Source organism: Schistocerca nitens, chromosome 1 (genome assembly GCF_023898315.1).
Source record: "Schistocerca nitens isolate TAMUIC-IGC-003100 chromosome 1, iqSchNite1.1, whole genome shotgun sequence".
NCBI classification, from domain to species: domain Eukaryota; kingdom Metazoa; phylum Arthropoda; class Insecta; order Orthoptera; family Acrididae; genus Schistocerca; species Schistocerca nitens.
The window spans coordinates 662,124,906-662,149,001 of NC_064614.1; the positions used below are offsets into that span (position 1 = coordinate 662,124,906).

Genomic DNA, 24,096 nt, shown 5'->3' on the forward strand with positions numbered 1-24,096 from the left:
TATAGATTCCTTTAGTGAGGATGTGGTTTGTCGTCGTAATTGTGATTATTTTCGCAGAAAGGAAAATTTGACTCAGCAATTTATTGGTCATCCTTAAGAAATCTGTCTTTTTCAAGGTGAACACATACTTATTTCTCATTTCATTTAACAACAACAGTGACACAAAATAAATATTCAGTTATGGAAAGTCCAGGCCGGAATAATGACAATGCTATGAAAAGGATAGGACACTACTCACCGTATAGCAAAGATGTTCCCAAGGTCGCAGACAGGCACAACGAAAAGACTATTAAACACACAAGCTTTCAGCTGGGAGGCCTTTTTCTGAAACAGACAACATTACACACACACACACACACACACACACACACACACACACACACACGTTCATGCAAATGCAGCTCACACACACTTGACCACAGTCTCTGGCTGCCGGTCCACCCCCCCCCCCTCGTTACCTTCTAGAACTGCATTGACTCACTTCCTGTGTGCCTCAATGTGGTCCTTACTGCATGAGGTAGTTATTCAGGCTTTCGGCAGGTGGCCACATTAATGTGACCGGACAGTGTAGTAGTATAGATACAGATTTTTGTGCATGATTAGGATTACTTTTTAAACCTTTTCTGTCCTTATTCATTTGTTTGTCGTTTTCAAGCACTCTTGTTTTACTGTGCATGAAAAACATACAAAATGACAAGTTATGCCTGCATCAGACTAGTGCGTCCTTTCAAACTGTTTACGATGTTATAAAAAGAAATTTTGTTCAGAATAGTATTTTAGTTGATATTAATGCCATCTTTGATACTGTCTGGAAGTAACAGGACCACTATTCCATTGTTAACTGTTATAATATTACATCAGTTCCATTCGAGTTTTCTGATGTGCCAGACAGTTGTGCAATAAATCACAGTTTTAACAGATTATAAGATTTATTTCACACTTTATCTGACTGTATCTTAAAAATAAAGTCTCTAAGGAACATTTTAAGCCAATAGAAAATTAGACTAAAAAAATTTTACACTGGTCTCCCCCCTTCATACTTACCCGTGTGGAATTAAAATGTGTATAAAAATTATGTAGTGTGTGCATGATGTGGAGATTTATGCTGTCTTTAGATTTCCCTTCTTGTTATAATACTGCAGCGTGCAAACCTATTAAAGATGTAAAATACATATTGCTATAAAATAATCAGATACATAAAAGATGCATACCAGCGTGGTTCATGGTTGCACATTGCATGGGATTGTGTGGAGCAGACATTTCTTCTGCTGTGGGAAAAATCTCTGTTGAAAAGCAGCCCATGATCCTTGAAACATTGCTTGTACCTGTGATTTCATTTCCAGTCACAACCATGGAATAAATTTTGATATGGACAGATCTTGTTCACAGATCATTGAAATGAGTTTGTATTTGCAGGTTTCTTGACTGAATGCTATGATGAGCTTGGCACTCGTTACCAAGTGCCTGTGTATTGTTTGTCGTATCCCATCAACATTGTGAAAGAAGATAATGGTAGAGATTCCCCAGCAGAATGCTCAGGTAAAATTTATCTTTTATATAGCCTGTGAAGTATTTTGTGTACTAGTGACAGTGTGTGTCCTGAATGTGCTGCAGCAACATTTTATGAACATCACACTGTTAAAAGAGCAACTGTGAGACATTACTCGTGGCAATAGTCAATCAATAAACATTTTTGGTTGGTGCTTATTGCAGTACATAACATTGTACACGTGTATCAATTTGCAAGACAAATTCGGCTTCAAATATCTGAATCCTGGAAGCTTTGTCAGCTATCTGTTGGACTTCACCCATAGACTTGTTTCATGCAACACTTCCTGCTAGTCTATCCTGTGCTAATCTCTTCATCACTGCATAACTAATGCAATGTACATCCATTTGAATCTGCTTACTATGCTGAAGCCTTGATCTTCCCCTACAGTTTTTACATCCCACCAGCCGACTCACTTGATGCCTGTGGATGTGTCCTATTAACTGATCCCTTCTTTTAGCCAAATTGTACCATAAATTTTTTCCTCCCTAGTTCCAGTCCAGTACCATCTCATTAGTTATTTGATCAACCCTGTATCTTCAGCATTCTTCTACAACACCGAATTTCAAAAGTTCTCTTCATCTCGGGACAGCTAATTGCCCATGTTTCACACTTTTGTACAAGACTACACTCCAAATACCTTCAGTAGATGCTTCCTAACACTTGATATTCGATGTTAAAAAATTTGTTTTTTTCCAGGAATACTTTCCTTGCTATTCCCAGTGCGCATTTTAAATTCTCTCTTCTCTGGCCGCTGTGAATTACTGTAGTTAACACAACTCTTGAACTGCCTTCAGTAAAGCTGCTGACCCCTGGTATTTTAAAATAAATGGTTTAATGTTTTAAAAAGTTAACATTAGGTGTGTAAAGCCTTTATGGCCGAAGAAGCAAAAGCTTTGTTTTTCATGCATTTTGATGTATATGTTGTTGTATCTTCTGAAATGTCTGTCATAAAATAATATCTAGCATTGCTTTCAATGGTGTATGTGTAAAGTGTCTGCAAAATATGTTGTGAATAGAGTTACTAATAAAGAAGTAAAAAATTTAAAATCCCATATGTGATGCTTGATGCTGAAGTTTTACTGCATGAACAGTGAAAACATAGTAAGCAGTTGTTCCACTCACTATTTGTGTGTGTGTGTGGGGGGGGGGGGGGAGTCATAGAGAAAAAGTTTCAAAAAGGCTTGAAATAATGTAAAAAGTTGGTTAGAAGTCATCAAGTGCTCTCATTCTTAAATATTGGACAGATGTAGTCTGGGTAACTTGTACACCACACAATATAATTCCACTAAATTCCATTACTCTTGTTTTACTTTTGTTGTTGTTCATCTTTCAGAGTCTTTTTGACATATTCTCCATCCCATTCTACTTGTTTGCAAGCCCTTTGCTATCTCTGATGGAATTACATTGTCATCTGTGAAACTCAAAACTTTTATTTCATCTCCCTGAAATTCAATTTCCTTTCAAAGTTTCTCCAAGATTTCTTTTAGTGCTTTCACAATGTATAGATTGAATAATATTTAGGATAGACTGCAACTCTGCCTCACTTCTCTATTACTGCTTCCCTTCCATGCCCATCATCCCTTTATTACACTGTCTGGTTTCTGTACAAGTTGAGAATAATCTTTTGCTCCCTGTACTGTATGCTACTACCTTCAGAAATTCAGATTGTGGTTCCCTGTCAACATTGTCAAAATCTTTCTCTAACCAACAAATGCTATAAACATAGATTTGCTGCTCTTTAACCTATCTTCTAAGATCAGTCAAATGGTCAGTATTGCTTTGCATGTTCTTATGTTTTGCTGGAACCCAAGCTGATCTTCCCCAATGTTGGCACCTAGTATTTTTTTCCATTCTTTTTCAGATACACTGATGATGGGAAATAAAATCGCAACACCAAGAAAGATCTGTGTGACATAAACAAAAGCTGGTAGGCATGTTTTTTATACCTGAAAGATGATGTCTATTCAAATTTTACACAGTTCGCATAAGAGTGGTACTAGTAGCAACACTACGAGGATACAAATCAGGTTTGCTTCAAATATAGGCTTTAACAGTCATCACTGTTAGTTACTTTGGAGATTGGACATATTGAATTGATACTACTCAAGAATGTCTTTAAGGTGACAAAGACACCATTGTCAACTCCTCACTGAGTTAGAACGAGATCTTGTAACAGGGCAACGAGAAATTAAATGTACCTTCTGTGATTTGGCGGAAAGACTTGGCATAAATTCAGCCATTGTAGCTGATTACTGGCAGCAGTGGTCATGAGAATGCAAGACGACCAGGCTCCAGATGGTTACTGACACTACCAAGAGGAAAGACAATAGTGTTCAGTGTACAGCTCTAGTGCATCATACTGCATCGGCAGCAGTAATTTGAGCAGAAATTGGCACCTCAGAGATACAACAAACTGTTACAAATCAGTTACTTCAAGGACAGCTGCGAGCCAAACGCTCTCTCCACTGACCCCAAACCACCGCCATTTGCAACTTTAGTGGTTTCAAGCAAGAGCTCATTGTAGGATAGGGTGGAGGTCTTTTGTGTTTGCTAATGAAAGGTGGTTCTGCCTCAGTGCCAACCATGGCTGTGTGTTGGTTAGGAGAAGGCCAGTTGAGGGCCTACAACCAACCTGTCTGCGTGGACCTACACCTGAAGTTATGGTGTGGGGTGTGATTTCATACGACAGCATGAACACTCGTGGTTATCCCACGCACCCTGGCTGCAAATTTTAACATCAATCTGGTGATTTGACCTGTTGTGCTGCCCTTCATGAACAGTATTTCAGGGGTTTTTGCCAACAGGATAACACTCACCCACATACTGCTGTTGTAACCCAGCATGGTCCACAGAGTGTCGGTGTGTTGCCTTGGCCTGCTTCATCACCAGATCTGCCTCCAATCGAGCACATATGGGACATTGTAGGACGAGACTGCCAACATCATCCACAAACAGCATTAACTGTCCCTGTATTGACAAGCCAAATGCAACAGGCATGGCACTCAGTCCCACAAACTGACATCTGGCACCTGCACAACACAATGCAGGCACAGTTGCATGCTTGCATTCAACATTCTGGCGGTAACCCTGGTTATTAATGTACCAGAATGTCACATTTGCAATGGCTTGTCTCGTGCTTACATTAATCTGTGACCTTGCAATTTTAATCACTTAAGTATGTTACCTAGACAAATGTATTCCCAAAATTTCATTACTCTGCATTAATTACCTTTTGGTGTTGCAATTTTTTTCCATCAGTGTTAATTCGTGACAGTATTCTGTGACAGTGACTGATAGTATGGTAATATCAATGCCTGTCAGCATCTGCTGGTATTGGAATTGTAATTACTACATTTTTCTTGAAGTTGGGGGTTGTTTCAGGTCTCATAGATGCCTTTGAGGAGGTGACATGTAAAGATGGACATGTCTCCTTAATGCAGTTTTTCACGATCAGTATAAAACTTGTTTCAGGCATACATATGAATGAAAATATCGTATTGCAATGAGAACAGGGAAGGGGCTAGATGGGTAAGGACATTGACTAACGAAGCTTGAGGCCAAGAGGGTTATTGGAATGTAGGATATATTGCAGGGGGTTCTCACCTGCACACTTAAGAAAAGCTGGTGTTGGTGGGAAGGCTGCAGATGGCACTGGCTGTGAAGCAGTCATTGAAATGAAGAACGTCTCGTTGGGTGGCATTCTCAGCAACAGCGTGGTCCAGTTGTTTCTTGGTCACAGTTTGTTGATGGCCATTCATGCAGATAGACAGCTTGTTGGTTGTCATGCCCACCTAGAATGAAGCAGCTTAGCTTGTAGGTTACATGGCTGGTTTCACAGATATCTCTGCCCTTGATGGGATGAGTAATGCTTGTTACTATGGTGGTGGTGGTGGTGGTATGGGATAGGTCTTGCCTCTAGGTCTATAACAGGGGTATGAGCCATGAGGCACAGAGTTGGGAGCAGGGATTGTGCAGGGATGGTCGAGGATATTGTGTAGGTTCATTGGACAGCAGAGTACCACTGTGGGATGGGTGAGAAGTATAGTGTGTAGGACATTGCTCATTTCAGGGTATGGCAAGGTTTAGTCAAAACCCTGGTGGAGAATGTAATTCAGTTGCTTCAGTCCTGGGTGGTACTGAGTCACAAGGGTAATGGCCAGATGGTGGGACTTTGGGAGGAGGTGGGTGACTGGAGAGATAAGACATGGGAGATCTGCTTTTGTACAAAGTTGGGAGGGTAATTATGGTCTGTGAAGAGCTCAGTGAGACCCTCAGTATATTTACGAGGGGGATGCAGCTGTCATGGACAGCTAGGCTGTATGGAAGGGACTTCTTGGTATGGAATGAGGCAGCTGTCGAAGTGGAGGTATTGCTGGTGGTTGGTAGGTTTGATATGGACAGGAGTACTGATGTAGCCATCTTTGAGGTGGAGGTCAACATCTAGGAAGGTGGCTTGTTGGGTTGAATAGGACCAGGTGAAGCAAATGGTGGAGAAGATGTTGAGGTTCTAGAGGAATGTGGATAGGGTGTCCTCACCATCGATCCAGATCGCGAAGATGTCATCAATGAATCTGAATCAGGTGATGAGTTCAGGATTCTGGGTGTTTAGGAAGGATTCCCCTAGATGGCCCAAGAAAATAGGTTGGCATAGGATGGTGCCAGGCAGGTGCCTGTAGCCATACCCGTGATTTGTTTGTCGTTAATGCCTTCAAAGGAGAAGTAATTGTGGGTGAGGATATAGTTGGTCATGGCGACAAGGAAGGAGGTTGTTGGTTTGAAATCTGTTGGGAATTGAGCAAGGTAGTGTTCAATAGTGGTAAGGCCATGGGCTTTAGGGGTGTTAAAAAAGTGTAAAGGGAGGTGTTATCATACAGGGTGTACACGACCCGAGACAACCGGGAGATCTGGGAAAAACCCGGGAATTTTGTCATCCAGGAGGAAACTGGGAAAAACCCGGGAATTTTTTAGAATTCCGGGAATTTTTTATTGTTTTATTTTTCAGTTAAATTTTTGTAATTTTGACTGGTAAGAACCGATACTCTAACAAAGGATATTACTGTATCCCGCTACTGCAGAATAATACTTCAACAATAAAACATAAACAAGAGAAAAAATGAAAATAACTGAAATTGCAAAGGAAATGCACCATATACGACGACGACACAGTGCTCATGCAAGCGTCTGCCAACAGCAAAATGTGTCAAAGGTCTGCCTAAATGGAAAATAATTGTGGTACAACTAAACCTGTGATTCTGGCAGGGTTAGTGAAGTTAATCGGTGAACAAATGAACTATGCAATGCTTCATAACAACAAATTACCTCCAATGAGTGTGAAGTCACAACTGTTTACATTAGATTTGTTTTAGAGTTACGAGCGGTCTCCTGCACATGCGCAGTTGAGTCGCGTTTCAGTTGTAGATTCTCCTGGTTCTGGCTACAGGAATGTGGCTGTTGGCTGTGCAAGCAGTCACAACAAGCAGATAGATGCTACCGGGAAAAGGGGGTGCCGAATTCATATTCTTGAGGAAAAGAACTTGTTTCACAAAGCGCCTAGCATCCAGCGCACGTTTGTCTATCGATTATTCATATGATTTTGAAACGCTTCCCTGCTAGTTTTTGACCATTTTTGAACACATTTTAAGTTGATTTCTGAATGAATCATAAGTTGATTTTTGAATGTGTGATGTCTCTGTTAGGAGAATCCTCGTCGCATCTAGAAATAAACTTTCCGCAGACAAAAGGGGACGGGGCTATACAAGCTAAGCGGAGTAAAGCTGAACGAATGAATGGCAGTCGCTGTCGGATTATGTGGTTGATTGGGTTTGCGAATGATCAGTGTTGTTATAATTGCTAGCGAAATCTATAGATTCAGACTACCAGACTGGAAATAAACGACTGACAGGAATAACAGGTGAGAAAGATTATGTATTATCTGCTCAGTGTATCCAAGAAAATGAAATTTTGACAGAAAATTTTTGGCCAGATCACTATACTAGTAAGGACGAGTTGTACAGACCCCGACTAGCAGCCGCTTAAGTCCTATTTTGGAAGTAACGTGGAAAACGTGTTGTACGAATACATAATAGTGCCTAAATGGAAAATAATTGTGGTACAACTAAACCTGTGATTCTGGCAGGGTTAGTGAAGTTAATCGGTGAACAGATTTTGACAGTGGCAGGCATAGCTACAGAGTTGCTGATGACAAGATTGTTTGTTAGAACGAGGAAGGAGAAGAAATGGGGACATCACACAAATTATGGAAGAATAAGACGATTCCAAATTTATATAAAAATTTCGTAATTCTAGTTTTCGATCTCGTGCTTGAGAAACTGTTGTGTATGAATGAAATGTGAAACTATTTCCTAACATAAAGCTTTTTGCTTGTAGTTGGCCTAATAGGCATTTGATATTGGTACTTAATGAATTATATTCTGTCGTGTTATAAAAATGACCATTTGTGCCAAAACAGTGTCGTTTATTCAGTGTGTGTTACAAAATTGCTGCAATATTAGAAAGGCCTATTTTGTTTTAGCTAACAGACAGTGACAAAATAGACGTAATCAGATCAAGAAACCACACCAGTCTTGGGTATTATTCGTGTTAACAGCTTTTTCAGTATTAGATAATGACATTTCGATTTTTCATATAGCAAAACATTTGACGAACATTGATGAGGTAATAGATTCTTCCCCAGAAAGGAATGCACGCCGTGTAAAGCTGTAGCAAGATTAGAGAGAAAAAAATGCTTGGAGCTAAGGATTGAAGATATGCGTAATTTCTTGCTTATCCCTTGTCTTTATTGGTTTTATGTATCCTACACTTAATTTTATATCACACAAAACAGCAAGCTGTTAACTAATAGGCAATAAAAGTGCAAATTTCTTGAAGAGTTGTTGTTCTTCCGATTACAAATAATCCCATCCGCTATTAATTGCGAGATTTTTTTCAAAAAGAGGGGCAGGCTGTAAAACTGGAGCAGGAGAGGCACCACAGGATATTTCAATTTCCACTGTCCTGAATATAGTTTGATGGCATCCATTACAAAATATACATGTTTCAATCTCATAGAGCGAAATACAGTGACGTGCGGCAGAAAAATGCGTTATGAAGAGGCATGGCACTGCACTTTGGCACACTTAAGACCAAATAATATGTCTTAACATTTCCTCGAACACATTTGTTTCAGACTTTTCAGAAAGATATGCAATTCAAGATGAACATATTTTTGAAAATTCGATTTTTTTAGCATTGACCCGGTTCGCGAATGTCGTAGATCTGGGGCTGATACACAGAGCAGTCTGAGTTATAGTGGGTAGTCTCCACGTGACCCGTGTTTACGTTTAGTGATTTTGCTGTTTCTCCCTCATTTACTCTCACATCAAATGAAAACCAAACGGATATCTGTGGCCGGGAGCTATCAAGTGAATTAAAATGCATTCACATAATTACAGAAGGCTAAAGCATGTCATTAGTTTCAGGTTTCATTTTATTTCCAATTTTCTGACAGTCAAGCATTAATTGCCTTGCAGAACAATGAAGTTATTTTTGTCTGTTTGCTAAAGAAATTTGACTTTTATAAATTTTTTCCACAGAGGCAATCAATGTATTTGAAACGAAATGTTTAATTCGACAGTACTGGCTAGTTTCAACTGTTCGTTGCATTTCAAGTGCACATTTTCATCTTCTAGCACATATGGCATTTTGCCGTAACAAAGAACCAAACATGATATAATACAGTACTGGTGCTCCAAGAAAATTTACATCCCGAAAAACCACACTGAAAAGCTTAATATCAGGTCGAGGTCTACTTCATTGGGAATCTGGACATACAAATGTGCACTTTGAGTATGTACTTTAAATGTGCACATTTTAGTATGGTTCACGAAATTCTGATGCTCTTGGAGTATCCTCTGATGTCTTGTTTCTTTTATGCCATAATGTATGATCTTTTAATATTTTACACAAACATACATGCGGGCTTCCTACGTCATGATAACTGTGCAAGCGCAGTGTCGCCTGTTATTTGCGCTCTCTGGCAACGAGAGCCTATTTCTAACAGGTTGCGGTAAAATATTACTAATGGTGGTTTGAGAAGCATTACTTTCAAAGTAAATATCCTTTTACGTAAGTTGAACTATGTGCTAAAATGTACCATGAATTTATTAAATCACAGAGCGTTTGACTCTCATTTAAAAATCAACTCTTTGATGACGAGTCATTTAGAAGAATTTCGAACCCTGAAGATCAGACATTTATGTCATTATTAAAAATTTTACTGGCACATTTGTATGATATATCCTAAGAGTAACACGCGGAGAAAAGATCAACATTATATGCGAAAGCTTAGCTTCTTAACCTTAGATACCAATATTATATGTGAAAGCTTTGCTTTTATTGTATCAACACTATGTATATTAATTTAAACTATTAACTTCCCTGTTTGTGTGTTCATGCTACTCAACAGTGATGTTGATGTTGACTACATGACGTGTCCTATGCTCTGAATATCAGCTGCCATCGGCTGGCGAGATCACGTGACAAGATCTACGACTGGCTTACAAACGTGCATCGCAATCTTGATTTCAATAATTTGGAAAGTAACATGCGGTGTTTGGTGGAATTCCAATGTATAATTTTGTAATATGAAAATCCGCAGCTTACATGTTGCTGCACATCAAAAATATTTCCAAAACGTGTCTTCGTTTTCTAAAGTGCTGGGAAATTCTACCCCTATGTATAAAACCATAACCATTCAAACGATTGGTAAGGGAAAATATACTGTCACTAAACACGGAAAACGCGCGTTTTCACCTGGGAGCAAGTGTATTTTTAACCGGGAAATCTGGGAATTTTTTTTCCTTTTCCGCATATACACCCTGTCATAGTGGTGAGCAGGGTACTATGTGGTAAAGCAACAGGAACTGTAAAGTGTCTGTGGAAGAAATGGTTGGTATATTTTATATAGGAGGGTAGATTGCAGGTCATAGGCTGAGGGTGTTTGTCTACAAGAGCACACTCACTCTTAGCGGGGGCACAGTAATCGGCCAGAATGGGTTGTCCAGGTGGTTGAGCTCATGGGCTTCAGGATCCCTATAGAAGGTAGGAGTGTGGGGAGGGGTAGGGGGTGAGAGAGATGGACTCTGGGGAGAGGTCTTGGGATGTGCCTAAGGATTTGAGGAGAGACTGAAAATCGTGCCATATCTCTGGAATGGTGTCACTGTGGCCAAGTTTGTTGGTGGATGTATCTGACAGCTAGGGGAGTCATTCTGCCACTTAATTCTTACAGTTCAAAACAACAGTAGAGGGGCCTTTGTCTGCAGGTAGGATTATAAGGTCAGGATCAGGTTTTAGATGGTGGACTGCAGTTCTTTCTGTGCATGTAAGATTAATTTGCAGGTTGAGGGATATGGTGAATGACAGTGAGGCTAAGTTTGAGGTTAAGAAAATCTGGGAAGCTATCAGGGAGTGATTTGGGGGTAGTGGGAATGGATCATGGTTGGATGTAGGAGTGAACTGAGTCAGGCAGGGTTCAACATTGGTCTTAGGTTGAATCTGATTAGTAGTGTTGGAGGCAAAAAAGTAGCTACCTTGAAAAGGAGAGAAGGTCTCGTACAAGTCCTAAGTTGAGGCCTTTCGAAAAGATAGATACTTTTGTAGGGCTAAGGCTTTTGGAGGAAAATTTCATGACCGTGTTTCAAATCCGTTTAGGTTCTGGATTCTGTTTGGTGGTGGGAGGGTGGTTTTGAGGGTGGAGTAAACGTAGTAGGTCTGTGAAGTATGGACGTGTTCTCAATTGCATGAACCATTTGGACATGTACAGCTTTGGATGATTTTCAAAAGCATATACCTTGTTTTATCAAAATAAATTGTATCTTATTGCGTAATGCTTGCTACACTAAAACATGTCACATATTTGTAATAATTTTAGTATGTGATATTGTGGGGAAAAAATTATAAATTGTCAGCTGTAACATCGATATTCCTTTTCAGTGTTTTACCCAAATGTTGATTTTATTGTTACTTCATAATTATTTAAAATATTTCAAATCAGCAAGACGGAATACAGTGATGTAATGATTGCATTTCCTGTTATTAGAATGATTCTTCAAGTTAATTGTTTCACTTAAAATTATAAACCATAATCATCTTCTAAACAATCACAAACAGTTTCCTCTACGTCTGTGTTCAACCACATGGGTATATCGTCAGAAGAATCTGTGCCAACTTACTTGATTTCGCTAGTGTACTCCACAAATAGTTTCCAGTAAACGATCGATATCATCTTGTCGTCTGAGATTGGATGGCTGGGAAGTTCTTCAGGTCGTAGTGATCCCACCATGTTTCAAAAGAGACTTCCGCCCTTTTACATCTTGCTGGGACCTGTAGAATTTAGTTGCCTCCACGTCAGTGATGAGTGTTTCCAATAGCTTCATACTTGTATATGAAAATACATTTCATTTCACTCGTGTAATCTAAATTTCATAGACTTTTATATAGGGATTTCATGTTTATCAGTCTCTGAACTTGGCCAAGATTTTTTACTTCAAGTAACTCCATCTTTGAACTGCGAAAGTGAGACGAATTTCATTAAAAGAACAGTCATGTTCCAAAAAAATATGTAAGGGTATGAAGCACAATATTGTTCTTGTTTTGTACCCCACACCCATCACAGAAAAGTTTTACCAGAGCCTTCTTTTTAAAATAATTTTTTGTGTGTGTGTAATACAATGCTGAAGCCATTTCTGCTGTGTCATGCCCTGCAAACTCTTCCAGCCTCATATAAAATAGTTACACTGATTTATTATTGAAAGTTCACAAACAGTAAATCCTTAACTGCCTTGAATGGAATATGTGTTGAATTGAATCCTTGGGCAGAGATCGCACCTGTTGCAGTTCAAAAGAGAATGTCACTGCTCATTATATTCTCGTAAAGTCCATTGAAAGCAGTTGCTCTTTTCTTATGCACCTTTTCCTTTGTTGAAGTCACATTCATTTTGTCATCGATTATTGTGCCAAAGCTGTAAATATCAGAAGCAGGGTTTCTGAGTCCCATATAATAATCATTCATAAATATTCTATGGAACATTGATACAGACACACTGTTGTCATTAGTCAAAGATTTGTTTTACATTACCATTAGCTATTTTATACTTCGTTCACCATTCAGATACAGCTGTTGTGAGTTTTGTCTGCTGTAATGACTTTCACTCCAATGCAAATTTTAAGTTGCCAATCACTGGTGTTTTTCCTCTGTTGCCGTTCTGTGTAAAAAGAATGTACGTAACATTAAAGTTCTGAGGTTTATTTTCACCTCCATTATTTTGAGGTTGATTTTATCAAACATTTTTCTATGACATTATTTGTGCCACTGTCCTCTCTTGAACTGCTTTCTCTTGAATTTTATAGATATTAACTGTTCAGGTGTAGTGAATCTTGTGATTGTATTTCATGATGATGAGAGAGCACAGAAGCGTGAACTGGTGCTAACATGTGCTCTGCACAGGTGCCTTTGGCTGTGAGTGAAATGGAAATTACATGACTTGAATCAGCATCTCCTAATGGGCTATTTCTTCTACGCACAAGGCAGTCATGTTGATAGGTTCATGTTTTCTCTGAACCATGTTTTTTTATAGGCTTATATCATGGGACATGCTCGAATTCACTTATACTGCATGATGTATGTATATACTGGTTACCCTATGTATCATTCCATTTTGTATCTCATTTGTTTTAAATGGTGGTCATGTTCACCTTTGTGTGTCATCACTTCGCTAGTTTTGTCATGGCTGGCTCTCCCAAGGATTTCAATAATTCTTAGACAATGTTATGAAAAGGAAAGTTTGCCACTCACCATATAGCAAAGATGTTGGGTCGCAGATAGGCACAGCAAAAAGACTGTCACAAATAAAGCTTTTGGCCCATAAAGCCTTTGTCAAAAGTCTCTCTCTCTCTCTCTCTCTCTCTCTCTCTCGCTCTCTCTCTCTCTCTCTCTCTCTCTCTCTCCCCCCCCCCTCTCTCCCCCCCTCTCTCCCCCCCTCTCTCCCCCCCTCTCTCCCCCCCTCTCTCCCCCCCTCTCTCCCCCCCTCCTCCTCACGCACATGCACACGTGCGCTACCGTAACTCTCTCTCTCTCTCTCTCTCTCTCTCTCTCTCTCTCTCTCTCTCTCTCCCCCCTCCCTCCCTCCCCCCCTCCCCTCCCCTCCCCCTCTCACGCACGCACGCACATGCACACGTGCGCTAACGTAACTCACACACAGGACTGCGGTCTTGGGCAATTGTAGCCACACTGCGAGCAGCACCAGTGCATGATGGGAGTGGCGATTGGATGAGAATAAGGAGGAGGCTGGGCTGGGGAGGGGGAGGGATAGTAGGATGGTGGTGGCAGACAGTGCAGTGCTGCTGGGGAGCATGCAGGGACGAGGTGGAGAGAGGGTAGGGCAAAGGGCAGCTACGTGCAGTCGGGAGGTTAGATGGAGGGGGGTAGCGGAAAAGGAGGGAAGTAAAAATACTGTCTGTGATGGTGGAATGAGGGCTATATATTGCTGGAATGGGAACAGGGAGGCTGGATGGCTGAGGATAATGACTAATGAAGGTTGGGGCCGGGAGGGTTAGGGGAACATATGATATATTGCAGGGAAATTTCCCACCTGCACAATTCAGAAGAGCTGGTGTTTATGGGAAGAATCCATATGGCACAAGCTGTGAAGCAATCATTGAAATGAAGAACATCATGTTTGACAGCATGCTCAGCAATGGGGTGGCCCAGTTTTTTCTTTACAGGTTTCACAAATAGCCCTTTGATGTGATAGGTGATGTTTGTGACTGGATCGGAGTAGGTGGTGGTGGTGGTGGTGGTGGTGGTGGTGGTGGGAGGATGCATGGGACATATCTTGCATTTAGGTATATTACAGGAGTATGAGCATGAGGTAAGGGGTTTGGAGCTGGGGTTGTATATTGTGTTTCGTTTGGTGGACGGCGGAATACCACTGGGAGGGGTGGGAAGGATAGTGGGCAGGACATTTCTCATTTCAATGCACAACAAGAGGTAGTCAAAAACCTGGCTGAGAATATAATTCAGTCCTGAGTGGTACTGAGGTACAAGGGGTTTGCTGCACTGTGGCCAGACAGTGGGACTTTGGGAGGTGGTGGAAGACCGGAAAGTTAGGGCATGGGAGATTTGTTTTTGTACAAGGTTGGAAGGATAATTATGGTCTGTGAAGGCTTCAGTGAGACCCTCGCTATATTTCGAGAGGGACTGCTCATCACTGCAGATGTGACAACCACGGGTGGCTAGGTTGTATGGAAGGGACTTCTTTGTATGTAACAGGTGAGAGCTGTCAAAGTGGAGGTATTGCTGATGGTTAGTAGGTTGGATAGGGAAGGAGGTACTGATGTAGCCATCTTTTAGGTGGAGGTAAACATCTAGGAAGGTAGCTTGTTGGGTTGAGTAGGACCAGGTGAAGCAAATGGGGAAGTTGTTGAGGTTATGGAGGAATGTGGATAGGGTGTCCTCACCTTCGATCCAGGTCACAAAGATGTCGTCAGTAAATCTGAATCAGTTGAGGGGGTTTGGATTCTGGATGTATAGGAAGGATTCCTGTTGATGGTCCATGAATAGGATGGCATAGGATGGTGTCATTCGGGTGCCTTTAGCTGTACCTTAGATTTGCTTGTAAGTAATGCCTTCAAAGGAGAAGTATTTGTGGGTAAGGATATAGTTGGTAATGGTGACTAGGAATGAGGTTGTTGGTTTGAAATCCGTTGGACGTTGGGAAATTTAGTGATAGATAGTGGTAAGGCCATGGGCATTAGTGATGTTAGTGTAGAGAGAGCTGGCATCAATAGTGATGAGCAGAGCACCGTATGGTAATGGGCAGGAACTGTGGAGAGTTGGTGGTAGAAATGGTTGGTATCTTTATGTAGGAGGGTAGGTTCCAGCTAATAGGTTGAAGATGTTGGTCTAAGAGCAGAGATTCTCTCGGTGGGGTCACAGTAACAGGCCACAATAAGGTGTCCTGGTTAGTGGGGTTTATGAACTTTAGGAGGCATGTAGTAGGTAGGAGTGCAGGAAGTGGTGGGGGTGGACAGTGTGTTGGTTCCGGGAAGAAGTTCTGGGATGGGCCTAAGGATTTGAGGAGTGACAGGAGATCCTGCTGGATTTCTGGAATGAGGTCACTTTGGCAAGATTTGTAGATGAATGTGTGTGACTGCTAGCAGTCCTTATGCCAGGTAATCCTAGCAGTTCAAAACAACAATGGTGGTAGAGCCTTTGTCTGCAGGTAGAATTATAAGGTCGGGATTAGTTTTTAGATGGTGGACTGCTGTTCTTTCTGCAGATGTAAGGTAGGTTTGCGTATTGAGCGGTTTGGGGAATGACGGTTAGGCAAGGTTCGAGGTGAGGCAAGGTTTGAGGTTAAGAAATTCTGGAAAGTTAACAGGGGGTGATTTGGAGGCAGTGGGGGTATCACGGATGGATGGAGGTGTGAACTGAGTTAGGCAGGGTTCAACATTGGTCTTTGGTTGAGTCCGTGACCAACTATATCCTCGCCCACAATTACTTTCCCTTTGAAGGCATTACTTACAAACAAATCCAAGGTACTACTACAGGCATCTTCATGGCATCATGCTATGCCAACCTATTCATGGGCCATCAACAGAAATCCTTCCTATACACCCAGAATCCAAAACCCCTCAACTGATTCAGATTCATTGATGACATCTTTGTGACCTGGATAGAGGGTGAGGACACCCTATCCAGTTCATCCAGAACCTCAACAACTTCTTCCCCATTTGCTTCACCTGGTCCTACTCAACCCTATAAGCCACCTTCCTAGATGTTGACCTCCACCTCAAAGATGGCTGCATCAGTACCTCAATAACTCAGTACCACCCAGGACTAGAGCAACTGAATTACATTCTGTGCCAGGGTTTCGACTACGTCTTGTTGTGCCCTGAAATGAGAAATGTCTTGCCCACTATCCTCCCCACCCCTTCCACAGTGGTATTCTGCCTTCCACTGAACCTACACACTCGTCCATCCCTACACAACCCCTGCTCCTAACCCCTTACCTCATGGCTCATACCCCTGTAATAGACCTAGATGCAAGACCTATCCCATACATCCTCCCGCCACCACCTACTCCATTCCGGTCACAAACATCACGTATCCCATCAAAAGATGGGCTGCCTGTGAAACCAGTCATGTGATCTACAAGGTGCTTCATTATACGTGGGCATGACAACCACTAGCTGTCTGTGCACATGTACGACCACTGACATACTGTGGCCAAGAAACAACTGGATCACCCGATTGCTGAGCATGCTGCCAAACATGACATCCTACCTTTCAAAGACAGCTTTACAGCCTGTGCCATGTGAATCCTTCCCACCAACACCATCCTTTCTGAATTGAGCAGGTGGGCACTAGGCCTGCAATATATCCTACACTCCCATAACTCTCCTGGTTGCAACCTTAGTTAATCATTGTCCTCACCCATCCAGCCCACCTGTTCCCATTCCAGCACTATACAGCTGTCATTCCACCATTGCACCCAGTCTTTTTACTTCTCTCCTTTTCCGCTACCCCCCCCCTCTCTCCCCTGCCCTCTGTCTGACCTCCCAACTGCATATAGCTGTCCTACCTTCTCTCCACCTCGGCTCTGTGTGCTCCCCTGCAGCACTGCACTATCCACCACCCCTACCCTACTATTCCTCCCCTTTCCCACCCCAGCCTCCTCCGTACCCCCACCCAGTCGCCACTCCTATCACGCACTGGTGCTGGTGCTCACAGTGTGGCTACAGTTGCCTGAGACTGCAGGTTTTGTGTGTGTGTGTGTGTGTGTGTGTGTGTGTGTGTGTGTGTCATGTGGACCGAAAGCTTTATTTGTGACACTCTTTTTTTATGCCTATCTGCGACTCAGGACTCAGCATCCCTGCTATATGGTGAGTGGCAACTTCCCTTTTCATAATATTGTTACATTCCATCCTGGATTTTCCATTGTTTAATGAATCTGAGACAATGTTACCAAACTCAGGTGCATTGTTTCGACGTAGTGCTCTGTCAAATCTCCTCTCTCATATTCATTTAATTCCTATTCCTTTTGTAAAACATTGTCTTGAAGTTAATTACCATTGTACAAGCCTTCTACCCATTCCTTCCTGTAATTTTCTGGCTTGTGGTATCTACCTTTCCCAAAGTCGTGCATGCTTCTTTATTTCTGTGTTGTAGTTGTTTTTGTTATAAATACTACCATGCAACAGCACCTTGATCCTTAAAAGAGTAAGAAAATCAGTTTAAAAGCATTGTGAACAATATTCAAAGAAACTCCACAGAAGTAAGGCCACGAAAACATGTAGATACACCACTGTGGAATAAGAAAGTAAAATTAAAATGCTGGGTAGGAAAATATAAGAAAACTGTACCTACTTAAACTTGAAACATTAGTGACCATGAAATAGTTAGTCTGATCTGCCTGTAGGATGGAGACAGTAAACTTGGTGGCCATCTTTACACTGTCAGAGAGCAGTAGACTGCCTGCAAGGAGTCTCATCCTCATGTATCCTCTCATTTCCATAATTGTATATAACAGTACAATGATGTTAGCATATTTGTAATACTTCATCACATGCATACAACGTAGAAAGATACGCTCAATACTGAGGAAAAGCATGTCTTATTGAAACCCATGGACGTGGATCAAAATATTCAGGTCTACAATGACAAGTTACATAATTCTTAATTCATGGAATACGGTACACTTCACTGTCAACGTGTTGGATTGATTTGGGGGGGAAGAGACCAAACTGCGAGGTCATAAGTCTTATCAGATTAGACAGGGAGGGGAAGGAATTTGGCCATGCCCTTTCAAATGAACCATCCTGGCACATGCCTGAAGCGGTTGAGGGAAATCACGGAAAACCTAAATAAGGATGGCCGTACGCGGGATTGAACTGTCATACTCCCGAATGCGAATACAGTGTGCTAACCACTGCGCCACCTCGCTCGGTCAACTTGTTCAATTATGGTGGTAGCCTTGAAATGATGAAACTGGCTATGTTTTTGAACTCCTGAAAGTTTTGCTTTCAGAGTGTTTGTGTTGTCCCTAAAATTAAATAAAAGTCAGATCTTTGTGATAGGAGGATGTTAGTGGTCGTAGTGGGAACATAGGTCTTAAGACAGGCATACCAACTAGCTCACGTTATGATAAGAGTTACAGAAAGTGGTAAATGACCGTATATATCATTACAAGACAATAATGTGGGATTTTAATATGAAAGGAAAGCAAACAAATTAAAAAGCGATTCTGCACTACAAAATTGGTTGAATTTGCTGAGAACAACTACATGTTAACGCTGACGGCATTCTCTCAAAAGAAGCTAATAGAAAACAAACTTAGCAAGAACCAAACGAAACTGACAATATTTTATCAAAAATAAAGGAATTGTACAAGATATGATGGTTATTACACAATTTTCACTTTTTATGGGAACATAGACTCATAAGACACATGTTATAGATAGATACATAGCTATAAACACACACACACACACATCAAGTGGGAAATTATAAACATAGATTGGATGTGCCCAAAGAAGCATCCAAAGACCATGTTCTTAATATGTGTAAACAGTTTATCACATAAGCTCAGCTACACTATTTAACTTTTAGTTGACGATGCTGCTGTCTGCAGGAAAGTGTAGTTTCTGAATGATCATAAGGAAATACAGAACAACATTTGTTCTAATGAATGATAGCTGTCTTTAAATGTGGGTAAATACAAGACAGTACTCATAACAATGAAAAAGAAGTTGGCAGTAACAGAGCAAAAGATTCTAGAGCCTATCATATTATTTCAGTAATTAGGAGTAATAAATATTTAGAAGCAGTCTTAAATGGAATGAACACATTAAATCAGTTGTAAGCAAGGCAAGTAGAAAACTTAATTTGTTGGAAGGATTCCAGGAGAGTAAAGGAAATAGCTACTGCACTTTTCAGGGATCAGATCAAAACAACTTATTCTCTAGAATGAGTTAGCTCTTTTTCATGGCTCATCACTCACCGTCACTTATGAAAGTAAATGAAAGGAAGGTATGTTATCTTTTTACTCCAGGGTCACTGTACCTCTATTTTTTGCCTAATTTTAACCTGCTTGGGAAGAACATGGAAAGAAGATTAAAGATTTTCTGTTACATTCCTCTTTGTTTAAGATTTCTGATAGTCCATTTTGTTTCCAGTAAAAATTAAAAATATCGGAACAAAATTCTGACGATTTTTATCAAATTACGAATTATGAAAATAAAACTCATTTTTTTCTTACCACAACTTTCTTTGAAAACAAAATATAAAGGAACACAACTGAAATTAATTTTCTAAGCTGTGAAGTTATTTTTAACTTATTTACCATCAGCATTGCAATATTTATGGCAAAGTAGAGGACTCTGTCACTGTTGTGATTTATTAATGAAATTTACTAGTTTTACTTGAAGTGAGTTAGTTTCTTTTTTTGATACAAATTTAACCTCTTTCTGAAAAGATGCACTCACACAGAACCAACATAGCTGGTAGCTGGTAGAGCATTAGGTACAGCAGTTATCTGGATTCCCATAAGTTTAGTGTACCATTACTTCTAACCAAACATGCTTCAGATCAGTATTTGTCTAGGTTGACAATCAATGCACGTTCAGGATTATGGTTCCTTGGCTCCTAAACTCTTTTTGAAAAATATAACTGTTCTTTTGGCCTCATCAGCACTTCTCTGTGTTGGATGTTGCACAACAATAATTAAAGAATGTGCAAAGCACCAGAGGTGGGCAAACTTGTTCATCTTTGGGAACTAGTTCACTAGTGACCATTCCCTGTTGGGAACTGTTCATTTTTACATGTTCTCTATTCCTTTTCATATGTGATTGTGCATTCTATGTGGATGTTATGTAAATTTTCAGAAAAAAACAGTTATGCAAAATTATTTCTTCTACAGGATAAATTCATTGATTGCTCTATGTAGACAAGTTGTTCATTTAGATTTCCGTAGCTGAATGAATCCTTAGAATGTTTCAGTTTGTTGGCTAATGTGCCAGGCCAATGACCGCAAGATAGGAGAGAGAGGTCAGATCAGGCTGAACGAGAGTTCGGATTACAGAATTTGTTTGTGACCCAATCTGGACCACCACAGCCATCATTCACTTTCAAGGCAAGCTTGTAATCGTAGCAAGTACAGTGTCTTCATTTCCCATACATTTACAGGAAATAATGTATATTTTGTCTGCTTTACTAGCATGAAATAACTGAAAGTAAACTGTCATCTTTAAACCCAACATTAACAGTTTTCTTTTACAATGTGTGGGTGTAAACAACTACACATCAAAGTGTCATACTACCTTTGTGGAAAGCAAAGATTTATTTGGAAAAATCACCACTCCAGAGACAGGAATAGAGAAGTTGCATACTAAAATTAGAAGATTTGTATGAGCATCTGTGGCAACGAAATAAATATACTTGATTAGTGTTGAAACATACTAAATGAAAAGGAACAAGAGTCTTTTTTTTCATAACTTTGATAACATAGTGCACTATGGAAAAAGTTTTTCACGAGACTCACAGTGAATGGCTACAATCAGTAATTTCTTTTGTAGCAACATAAAATAGAACCATTTTTAGACGTACATGTGTTTTGATTGAAAATGCATTGGAAAAAGATCTCATGTATTTTCTGTGCAGATGTAAGGTGCATGAGATGATTATGTTAATAGTTTTTTTAATTAACTGCAAACTCTCTTCTTGAAGAACAATCCCATGGAATGTAGATATGTTAGTGAACATCAAATTAATTCAAAGAAATGCAGCTAGGATATTATGTGGTCAGTATGGCCAGTAAAAAATTTGCTGTAGATGCCCAGGGATATTAAATGGGAATAATTGAAATAAAAAATTCTAGTTCCTCTTTATAAATTTAGGAAACTGGTAGTCAAGAAAGACTGTGTGACAGTTTTGTTGCCACTATAATGAAGTGGTCAGCCAGTCACATTTCCCTGTGCTGTTCTTTTAGCTCTTTTGTGGGTTTTTTTCTGTCTGTTTCAATTTCTTGATTAGCTATCTTGCCTCCCCATTGGTTTTACTGCATATGACAGTGCCTGTGTGATAGTCATTGGGTGGTCGTTTTGTGTGCATGTATGTACGACAGTTTTCATTCTTATCCACATTTGTTTGTTTTAATCGATGTCAGGGCGCTAATAACCTCGCCGTTGGGCACGCATAAGATCCCAAACCACACACACATGCCACTATAATATATTCTGCATGGGAATCATGTTTTCATTAAGAGAGTGTAGATTGTGTAAAAAGGTATGTAGACAACCATTACCCTTGCTCAACAGAGAGTTGTAATAGGAGAAAGTTGTTAATATTCATATGAAGTACTCTCTGCCTTACACTAAACAGTGGTTTGTGGAGCATGTATGTGGATGTTAACGTCTCATTCCATGTCCTTCAAAGCCATCCTTTTTTTTGGTCTTTGAAACACAACGTATGAATGTATTGAATGAATGATTTTATATCCAACCCATTATTGCAGCTACACAATTTGCTATACTATACAGTATCCAGTACCACAGTTTAAATGATAGTTGTTAAGTCTCATGGAAAATGTGTACCATTATTGCAAATAAAAGAAAACTACTTTTATTTTTCTTGTCTTTCTCAGAAGTTTATCGTTAATTCAGTCTTAATAATTTTTATATGTAAAAAACATTGCCAACATTGTTAGATGCTGCGGGATCCCCAGCAAAAGCCTAGCTGAAAAGGCTAAAGTGATTAGTTGGATTTTTGGAATTCTAGTCTTCCAAAGAAGTGCAAGACGTACATTGATGAGTAGCGTAACTGGACTGATTATGACTGATCAGTGCAGTGTGTCTGCTGTGGAGATGAGTCACTCCCACATCTTGTTTATGATTGTGCGCAACAGTTAATCACTTAATACGTCAGCTGAGTTCTTTCGCACCCTTTAATAACATAGAACAAGAAATGTGTTCTTTAATATAACTTTGGCCCTTTTTTTGTATTCACTGTTGTCCAAAATTAAAGCAAAAAAATTACTGTTTTTCCGTCCTGTGTCCAATTCATGATATAATCGTACAAACTGTCAACAGATGTTCCTGCAATCGTGTTATGAACAGAATATGGCATTCCAGTCAAAGGTGAGATCCCCTGCTATACCCACAGGACAGGACAAATAGTTTAATTTGTGGAAAGGGGCCAAAAGGAGTGGCTGTCAGTTGCACTCGAATATACTACTTTACTCATTTGATAAACATTACAAGAGTAAAGATAACATTAAAAACAGAGCAAGCCAAACATTAATTTTAGAACTTAATTCCTGACTAAATGCGCCATTCAATCTCATGCCTCAAGGGCACAATAACTTTAATTTAAAACCGGCTGAAGGCCAATCACTTCAGACTCAAAAACAAAAATTTGAATTTTGAAAAAACAGAAGGCCTCATCTTAAAACATTTCTCTAAATTAGGCTGAAGGCCCAAACAATCTCTCGCCTTAAGGGCAAAACAACTTTAATTTAAAATTGGCTTGAAGCCATACATAAACAACAAGGACAAATAAGAAAAGGCAACACATCAAATGTCAGAGGTTTCCAAGGGTCAGCCTGGAATTCAAACATTAATGCTCGCTTAGGTGAGACAGGCAGTTGGCCCAACAATCTTCAATCCGACGGCAACCCAACCGATTAGACAGTCAACAGACCAAGTGACAGAATAACTTCCGCTCCACCCGACCAACACGCAACAGGGATTTCAATGGAACAAAGGAGAAGGTATCGGTGCCCACAACGAATTAGACATTCGGCTGTCAAACTACATGCCGTGCTGGACAGCCACAACATGATGAGGAAAATGCACTGCCTGAATTTACGTCAATGGCCAGGGCAGGTAACTGGAATGTTAATGGCCACAAGGCAGAATATTCCACTGGTGCACTTCATATCCAAAATAATCAAACTCCACAGGAGGGCAGCTAGAATTTCACCAGCTTGAAATCACACATTGCTCGCGGGAATGTCCCAACAGTCCACGACGAAATTCAAATGACGCAATGTGAAAAGTTGGAGCTGGTGGACATATTAAGTAAAGACTCAACTTTCGTGTCCGGGATTGGTGAGCCACGGACCTCGTAGCATTGGGGACATCCCTTCACACTCTGACAGCGCATGGAACCCACCAGCCGACCAACTGTCCAGGCCCGGAAACAGTGAAAGGACCAAATATTCGTCGGCTGATGAGGCGACCAACCGAACGACCAACCAACAGTCCGGCTCCTATCTCCTGCCGTCGGACAGTTCATGTGTGTCGCCAGCAGTCGTCGAGCACAGGCTGTCGGTGCCTCACTGTCGCTCCATCCCCAACTTCACTGCTGCTGCGTCCCGACTGCACTGCTGGTCCGTTTCCAACTGACTGCCAGACATACAACTACACCGAAATACTATCGGTCGCTCCAGAAATGGTACAGCAGTGCACTTATCGATATGCGCTGCTGC

General features: G+C 40.6%; 1 protein-coding gene across 1 annotated transcript in view; it reads left to right on the forward strand.

The window, feature by feature from the left end:
• LOC126259189 (ubiquitin domain-containing protein 1) overlaps positions 1 to 24,096 on the forward strand; it is a 66,548-nt gene that overhangs the window by 7,588 nt on the left and 34,864 nt on the right. Inside the window, exon 3 of the mRNA XM_049955776.1 lies at positions 1,417 to 1,539. Coding sequence (XP_049811733.1) covers positions 1,417 to 1,539 — 123 coding nt within the window. The remainder of the gene's footprint in view (positions 1 to 1,416; positions 1,540 to 24,096) is intronic.